The sequence below is a fragment of the Drosophila pseudoobscura genome, chromosome 4, assembly GCF_009870125.1.
Source record: "Drosophila pseudoobscura strain MV-25-SWS-2005 chromosome 4, UCI_Dpse_MV25, whole genome shotgun sequence".
Taxonomy (NCBI): Eukaryota; Metazoa; Arthropoda; class Insecta; order Diptera; family Drosophilidae; genus Drosophila; species Drosophila pseudoobscura.
Genome location: NC_046681.1, coordinates 20784401 through 20792444, shown reverse-complemented (window position 1 = coordinate 20792444; position 8044 = coordinate 20784401). Strand labels below are relative to the sequence as shown.

General features: G+C 46.9%; 2 protein-coding genes across 5 annotated transcripts; one reads left to right on the top strand and one right to left on the bottom strand.

Moving 5' to 3' along the window:
* The first annotated feature begins 134 nt into the window (after positions 1 to 134).
* AspRS-m (aspartyl-tRNA synthetase, mitochondrial) lies at positions 135 to 5215 on the top strand. 4 transcript variants are annotated; one of them, XM_015180421.2, is made up of 8 exons: positions 135 to 246; positions 554 to 695; positions 766 to 958; positions 1027 to 1524; positions 1584 to 1762; positions 1824 to 1913; positions 1972 to 3435; positions 3503 to 5215. In XM_015180421.2, exons 3-8 carry the CDS (start codon positions 769 to 771, stop codon positions 4376 to 4378), a joined length of 3297 nt encoding a protein of 1098 aa, XP_015035907.2. In that variant the 5' UTR covers positions 135 to 246; positions 554 to 695; positions 766 to 768; the 3' UTR covers positions 4379 to 5215. The 4 variants fall into 4 exon arrangements, with proteins under 4 accessions (XP_015035907.2, XP_015035908.2, XP_015035909.1 ...); XM_015180422.2 differs by having other exon boundaries at positions 763 to 958; XM_015180423.2 differs by having other exon boundaries at positions 136 to 323.
* Positions 4297 to 8012, bottom strand: LOC4817275 (phospholipase A1 member A). Its single transcript, XM_033380778.1, has 5 exons — positions 7411 to 8012; positions 6876 to 7008; positions 6450 to 6806; positions 5960 to 6391; positions 4297 to 5902 (listed from the first exon to the last, which is right to left on the bottom strand). Exons 2-5 carry the CDS (start codon positions 6910 to 6912, stop codon positions 5304 to 5306), a joined length of 1425 nt encoding a protein of 474 aa, XP_033236669.1. The 5' UTR covers positions 6913 to 7008; positions 7411 to 8012; the 3' UTR covers positions 4297 to 5303.
* Between the last annotated feature and the right edge of the window lie 32 nt (positions 8013 to 8044).

The following is an 8044-nucleotide window of genomic DNA, read 5'->3' as shown; positions in this document are numbered from 1 at the left end:
TTTAAGTGTCATGTAAATAAATATTCAAATTTTAAATGCATTCTGAAGGCAGGTATTTACAAAAAAAAATAACATAAAGGTCCATTCAAACGCACCGTTTTCATTTTGGAAGCTAGATATATCGATACAACGAGTATCGATAGGCGGCCCAGGCATTAGTGTGTCGGCCATCGCTAGGCGTAGTTCTGAAACCAAGCAAAACAACCATTTTTCATTAAAATTCGTTATCAGCGTGATACATTTTAGGTGCGTTATTATTCTGGCGTTATTTACTTAGTTAACAAAAGAGCAATTCTGGCCTTGCAAGCGCTTCACCTACTACGGTACGTTCTCATCGAGTTTGGCATGTTTTTCGTCGGCATTTTCGCGACGCCCGGCACACAGTCGCGATATTGTGTATGTGTGCAGTTGAGTCCAATTGCCACTGTATGCGTTGTGTGTATGTGTGTGTGTGTCTCGCGCTGGGTCTGAAAATTTTTTACATCAGCGCTTGCATGCGGCCATAATTAAATAAAAAACGCGATTTGTTTAACAAAATGTTATTAATTTCCAGGACGATTTGGCGTAGTCACCAGAGACTGCAACTACAAGCAGCACTCGTGCACCGTGCCGCGGCGAGCAGTGGAAAATTAAGGCGGGACCAGAACTCCTCAATTTCATTAGCGCTAGCGGAAGAGCCGGTTGATTGTAGTCACGTAAGTGTGCCGTGTGCCTGGATTTTTGCGATTCTAGAAATAGTTTACCATGAGCTATACTCCCCAGCAGATAATGAGTGGTCGGTATCGTGGTGGTGGCGGAGGCGGCGGGCGTTATGGCGGCGGACCCGGTGGTCCTCCAGGTGGGCCTGGCTATGGCGGTAGTGGTTATAATGATTTTGACAATTATCGTGGCGGTGGCAATGGAGGCGGAAACGGTGGCTACAACGATAACTTCGGCCCAGGGCCCAATCCTTTCAACAGTAAGTCCCTCAAACCCAGTTTTATCCCAGATTTTCCACTATATATATTCCGTACTCTCATGCTGCAGTGGGCCCCAACGTTTCCTACAATGACATGATGCAGCTGATGAGCGCCATGGCCAGCAATATCAACATGAACTCGCAGCCCCCGCAGCCCATGAGGCAAAGCTGTGGCGAGTTGCGGAATCATCATTGTGGCCTGTTTGTGGAGCTCTCGGGAAGGCTGATCAAGAAGCGGGTGAATCGCTTCGCTGAGCTGAGGGATCGCAATGGTGGCGCCTGCCAGCTGGTTGTTCTCGAGGACAAGCATCCCCGGGTGGCGCGACGGATGAATAATATGCCCGAGAATACAACGCTCACGATTGTGGGGCAAGTGATGAGGAGGCCGCACAATTCCTGCAATCAAACGATGCCAACAGGCGAAATAGAGGTTGAGGTCCAAGATATCCTCAACATACATTTCCCGGCGAGCGGCACAAAACGGGCGGGCGATAAGCGCAGCTACAGCACCATGGTGCAGCAGCAGAGCACCCAAGGCATCACCAGCACCGAGTATAAGATTGCAAGTGAGTTTCAAAGAGAGAGAGCAAAGATGTTTTACTAATTCAAATAATCATTTCAATAGGGAACGAAAACATTCTGAAATACTTTGAGAATCGCGATCTAACGTGCAACGATCTGAGGCGCGATGATGTGGGAAAGACTGTTACTCTGGTGGGCTGGATACCATCCACGAAAAACAACAAATTCTTGCAGCTTAAAGATGGCTATGGCCAAACGCAGTTAATGATTGAAGATCAGTCGGTGAGTCGGTCTATCGAGTATATAAATTATATCATTAAATGTCTCGAATCTTTATCCACAGCTAATAGACACCTTTATGTCTACGCCCGACCAAACTGTGCTCCAAGTAGTGGGAAAAGTGCTGGGAAGACCCAAAGCCAATATTAATTTGGTGAGTTTCGAAAGAATTCCTATTATTGACTATGCCATTGATCGTATACATCTTTCAGAAATACGACACTGGCGAGGTGGAGGTCAGTGTGACTAGCGTTAAGATCTTGAACCCCGATGACCCATACGATGGCCCCATTAAACTCAAAGAGAAGCAACAAAAGATGTCCATTGATGATCTCGAGGCAGAAGAGGCCGCCGCCTGCGGCTCCTCCCATGCGGACACCAATAATGGTGAGCCCAAGGAAGACGTCGGACCAGAGGCCACATCGTCCACCAACAATGGCAGCAATCCCGAGCAGCGCGTAAAGGTAGCCGATACGAATAAGTTTGCTGATCGCACACACAATTGCGGTGAGCTCACATCGAATGAGATCAACGAAAAGGTTGTCATCTGCGGATGGCTAGAATTCCAGCGAATGAACAAGTTCTTCATACTGCGCGATGCCTATGGCCAAACGCAAGTGCTGCTGCTGCCCAAGACTAAGGGTCTGGAGGAGTATTCAGAGACTGGGGTACCCATTGAGTCAATTGTTCGTGTGGAGGGCACGGTGATACCGCGACCAGGGGCCACTGTCAATCCCAAAATGAGTACCGGACACGTTGAAGTGGAAGCGGATACGGTACTTGTTCTGAATCCGTCCAAAAAGAACCTGCCCTTCGAGATACGTAAATTCAATCGAGCTGGAGAACGACTCCGCCTCACGCATCGCTATCTGGACTTGAGGTTCAATGATATGCAGCACAATCTCCGCCTGCGATCGTCGGTTATCATGAAAATGCGCGAATATCTGGTCAACTATTTGGGCTTCGTCGAGGTGGAGACGCCGACTCTGTTCCGACGCACCCCCGGCGGCGCTCAGGAGTTTGTGGTGCCCACCCGCAAGGCCGGACACTTTTATTCGCTCGTCCAGAGCCCGCAGCAGTTCAAGCAAATGCTAATGTCTGGTGGCGTCGATCGGTATTTCCAAGTGGCGAGATGCTACCGCGACGAAGCCACGCGTCCCGATCGTCAGCCGGAATTCACACAGCTCGATATAGAGCTGTCGTTCACCAGTCGTGATGGCATTATGCAGCTGATTGAGGAGACCCTGCGCTATTCGTGGCCCAAGCACCTGCCCAAGCTGCAGACTCCATTCCGCCGCATCACCTATGAGGAGGCACTGGAGAAATACGGAAACGACAAGCCCGACACACGCTTCGGCTTTCTCTTGAACAATGTTTCCGAAATTATCGACAAGAGCGAGGAGTATAAGGGCAAATATGAGGGCGGTCTGGCTGCCTATGCCATTGTGGTGCGAGCGAGCGAGGCCTTCTGGAATGGCGCTGCCCGCAAGCACTACGAGGGTCTCGGCAAAGATTTTATTGGTACACTGTTTGTGCGGAAATTCGGTCCCGCCACGGATGTACAGGATCGACTCGGCAAACTGCTGGGCGAGCAGGTGGCCAATGAAATTACAGAGAAGTTTGATCTCGAGGAGAATGATCTGCTCTTTCTGGGCATTGGACCCAAAGTGGAAACAGTAAGTTTATTGGAACTCTACGCCCGTTAATCTCTACAATCTCTCTAATATTTTCTTACGCTTATAGCGCGCATTGCTGGGTCGCATTCGCCTGGATTACCACGATTTTCTGGTAGAGAATGTCAAGATGAAAAAGCCCAATGATTATCGCTTCCTTTGGGTCATAGATTTTCCGCTGTTCGAGCGTAATCGCGAAACAAATCAGCTAGAGAGCGTTCATCATCCATTTACGCAGCCGCACATCGATGATTTGGATAATTTTGCCACCAGCTGCGAAAACCTAGAGAACATACGCTCACAGGCGTACGATCTGGTGCTCAATGGCCAAGAGGTGGGCGGTGGCTCTATTCGTATCCACGACCGCGATATGCAGCAGTTTATATTGGAACAGATCCTCAAGATACCACACGAGCATTTGTCACATTTACTGAGTGCCTTAGAATCGGGCTGCCCGCCGCATGGCGGTATTGCCCTAGGCCTGGATCGCCTCATCGCCATATTGTGCAGGGCGCGGTCCATACGCGATGTGATTGCATTCCCCAAGTCGCTGAATGGACGAGATCCGCTCTCGAACGCACCCGTGCCCATTTCCGAGGAGGACATGAAGCTCTATCACCTGTCGGTGCTGGAGGAAGAGGATGCAAGCACAAACAGCACGTCGCTCGATCAGGAGGATGATGATCCCGATCGAGTACGTGCCCCACCATCGCCCATGTCCGGCAACAGTGATACTGAACAGCCCGAAATGGAGGTGGACATCAAGGTGGAGGCTATCGATGAGCCGCAACCAGAAAAACCAGACGAGGAGCCAGAGTCGTCAGCAGCAGTCCCAGTCGCAGACACAGAAACACCTGAGTCCCCATCCCCGCCACCCCAGCCGGCAACCCCAGTCCCTGCAGCGCCGACAACGCGTGCCAAAAGAGTGGTAAAAAAAAAGGTATAGGGCTGATCCTCAGCAACGGCAGCAACGCAACAGTCAGTGGCGATTATTATTGTACGGATTAGGATTTTACGTAAGCTCAGAAGTCGGGGACGGACGGACAGACGGAATGGGAAGGAAGGGGAAATTAAAGCAATCATCATAGCATGCTACGCTTGTCGTCGTCGTCTGCGTCAGGGAGGGGGGATGTTTTCTACTCGTAAATGTACATGTAATTGTATACATAACCCAGCCCCAGATGCATCCTATCTCCCAAATGGTAATCCCTGCATAGAAAATAGAGGAATAGAACATACATACACAGAAAATACGATTTCCGAACCGGCACTCCACATTCTTCAAGTCCATTTCTAATTAATATGGCGTTAAAAATTTATTACAATTTACAATTAATACAAATCTGCTATTGTATTCCGGAATTGTTTAAAATAATACGATGCTTGAATTATACGATTAATCCATACACTGCGTTTCACAACTATAATCTGCGCAAGCCCAATCATCAAGCAGGATCAATTTACAATTCAGTTTTGAAATTAAGGCCGCTCTCGATAATAGCCCTTATTAATCCCATAATGGTACACCTACCTTTAGCTCTAAATTATACATTTTTTAACGAACTATTGTATTGTATTGTACTTTTTTTTAATATTTACAAAATCTATCATATATTTTTCTTTATTTAACTAATTTATTTATTAAAACATTACTGCTCTAGGGCTCAGGAATAGTTCTATATTATAATGCTGCATGATTAAACCTTAATTCAGTTGCAACTTTCGAATAGCGGTATAGTTTTGAAACGCACTGTATTTGCATTTGTTGTATATCACCTCACAATGAAGATTGCATTCGTTAATTATTAGTAAGGAAATCGGGGGCAAGGGTGGGATTTAACTGATCGGACTAGCATCGATCCAAGCCGGTGCTACTTCAGCTTTGGCATAGCGAATATATTATTTTCTATGAATCCATACGTGAGATTTCTCCGATAATCCCACCATTCCATGGTTGGCGGAGATTGCAAGGCCAGGTGGCGATCATCTGGATCAATCAAATCCTGCTCCTCTACGGATTCATCGTCATCGTTTTCCTTGTTCTCCGGACTAAAGCTGGTCCAGTGCTCATAAGGATCCCGGCCACTGGGCGACATCGCCAGGTTGTTAAAGTTGGCGGCCAGTTTGCCAAACTGATCGATGTGCTGCAGCAAAGGATCCACACTCTGATTGGGCGGGGCCTTTACTTGATTGGGAGGAGCTCGCATATGCGGTTGCTTGGCCCCCAGTGTTGGCAGATCCGTCCACTTGCCCAGGGCATAGGGAGAGCTGTCGTTGGTGTCGATCATGAACATTCCTCGAGTGGTGGAACGAATGTTATCGCCAGCCTCCAGCAGGAAATTCGTGGGAGGACACATTCCGAGCAGGTAAGAGATGTAGCCGCTACATGCCCAGCCCCAAAATCCCTTAGGTGAGCGTATGGACTCCAAGAAGTAGGCAGGAGCACGCTGATGACTGCAGGCAAAGGAGTCTACAGGGGGTAACCAAAGTTAATCTTCAAGTTGAGTTGTCTTTTTGTGTATCTTACTTATCTGCTGTCCATTACAGCCTGGCTGCATGATGCCACCATTCATATAAAAGTCGGCGTGACCACATCTCTCCAGCTTTCCCTGGACGAGGGCATTCGTATGATACACATCCACATATGTGGCGTCACTCGGATCCAGCTTATCCGCATTTCCAGATGTAATAAACAGCGGCATTGCCGGGTCCAACCCCGTAATCCTTGGTAGCATAAACGAGGTAAGATTCCTCGCTATATAGTTGGGAAGCTGTGCCCCGAGGGAGAAGCCAATCACATGGATATCCGTGTTGCCCGTCTCCACAAGACGCTCCACCAGCTGGGCCGTACACGTCCCAGCATGACGAGTATTGTGTACGGCACTGATGTAACAGGGACCCGGAGACAGAACGCTCCAATCCACATATATAATATTGTAATCCGATTTTGAGAGGTATTCTAAGGGGTAGGATGAATTGTATGTTTTAATTGTTAATGGACAAAGCATAAATCTCACCATCTCGCATTTTCTGTAGGGGATGTAGAAACATATCCGAGTTATAGCCATGGATGATGATCTTTGTGGGATGCCTGGGATTGAAGTAGGAGGCTGTTAGATTCGACTTCTCCAGGCTATCATCGATGTGAAGGCATTGTCTATCCATTGCATTATGTCGCGTGTATATATAATACTTAACATCTGGATCGGGACAACTTCGACCAACGACCCACTTGCAGGGACCTAGAGTAATGTCTCTGTTTGTGGGAGAAGGTGTGACACTTGGGGGAGGCACTGTAGTGCCATCATCTTCATAGGTGGGCAGTGGTTTGCTGGTTGCAAAGCTCCTGGTTGAAGCTGCCTGGCAAATACTGACTGCGGATAAGAAAGATGAGGATTTTTTCTTTTCCTTAATTTTTAGTGCACACATTGATCTGTACTCACGCAATGCCAGTCCACCCAACAGGTACATATAATGCATCTTATCCCTTTAAGTTCCACTTGATATTTCCAATGATTGAAGACAAAATTTCTTTCAGCGCTTAATGGAGCGCTTGAGCTGAAAACGTTGGAGAAACTGAAGGCCGGCTGGCAAGTTAATACGATTTTGGCCAAATTGTAATGAGTGAACATGGCCACGCGTAGTGGTATGAGTGAGAGTGGGGCTATAAAGTGAGAGTTGCGGGTGGAAAAAGTGAAACCATAAAGAGAATTTGAAGTCAAACGAATGTCTGAGATACTATTAACATATGTAACTATGGTATGTTTTAAACACGCGGCTTATATTTACGGTTTAATCCCATGATCTCACGAGTCCAATATAAACTATTAAGGTTTTGAAAGCTCTTCCTATTTCCACATGGTATTTGTACACTCTGTCTTCCATAACTCATAAATGCATTCGCACAACACTCACAACCTTACTCATTCAATCACATCGTTCTCTCAACGCATCGCCCACACAGGCACTTACACTCACCACCACTGCCGATCCACCGATCAACACTTGCCTACGTGTTTGTGGTTTCAATTGTCAGCAGAATGCGTTTGCTGAATGAAAACTTTTTGTTGTCATCGGCAGAGATCTCGGCGCACGTACAGGGGCGAATGTTCGCCTGTCTTTTGCATTTATAGGAATCTCATGTCTTATAGAAATTGTAATCGGGCATGGCCTTAACCAGAATCTTATACCATTATTGACTCAGACTCGCGACGCGAAACCCACATAGATAACTCGGTGCCAGTACTGAATACTGGATTGGATATTTTTCCCGACCCAGGTCAATGAAAACAAATCTGAATGAGATTAACGTTTTGGTTGGGTTTTTCTTTATAGACCACCTTCGATGGATACAATTATGTGTTGTGGCTGCTATCGTAGGTGATTAATTTTTCTTTTCTGGCCAGAAGTGTGTTTCTGCTTGAATAGCTCCGTGGAACTGTTTCAATGCTTTTCCAATTTATGGCCGATACGTGTGTCTAGAACACCCACGAAAATTCCCTACAAATAACCATACTTTATATATTCTATATCTGTTCCTATATACATATGTACATATGTACGTGCGAGTGTACCCATAATCTTCTAAACGGAATGTCAAAAAAAAATGAGA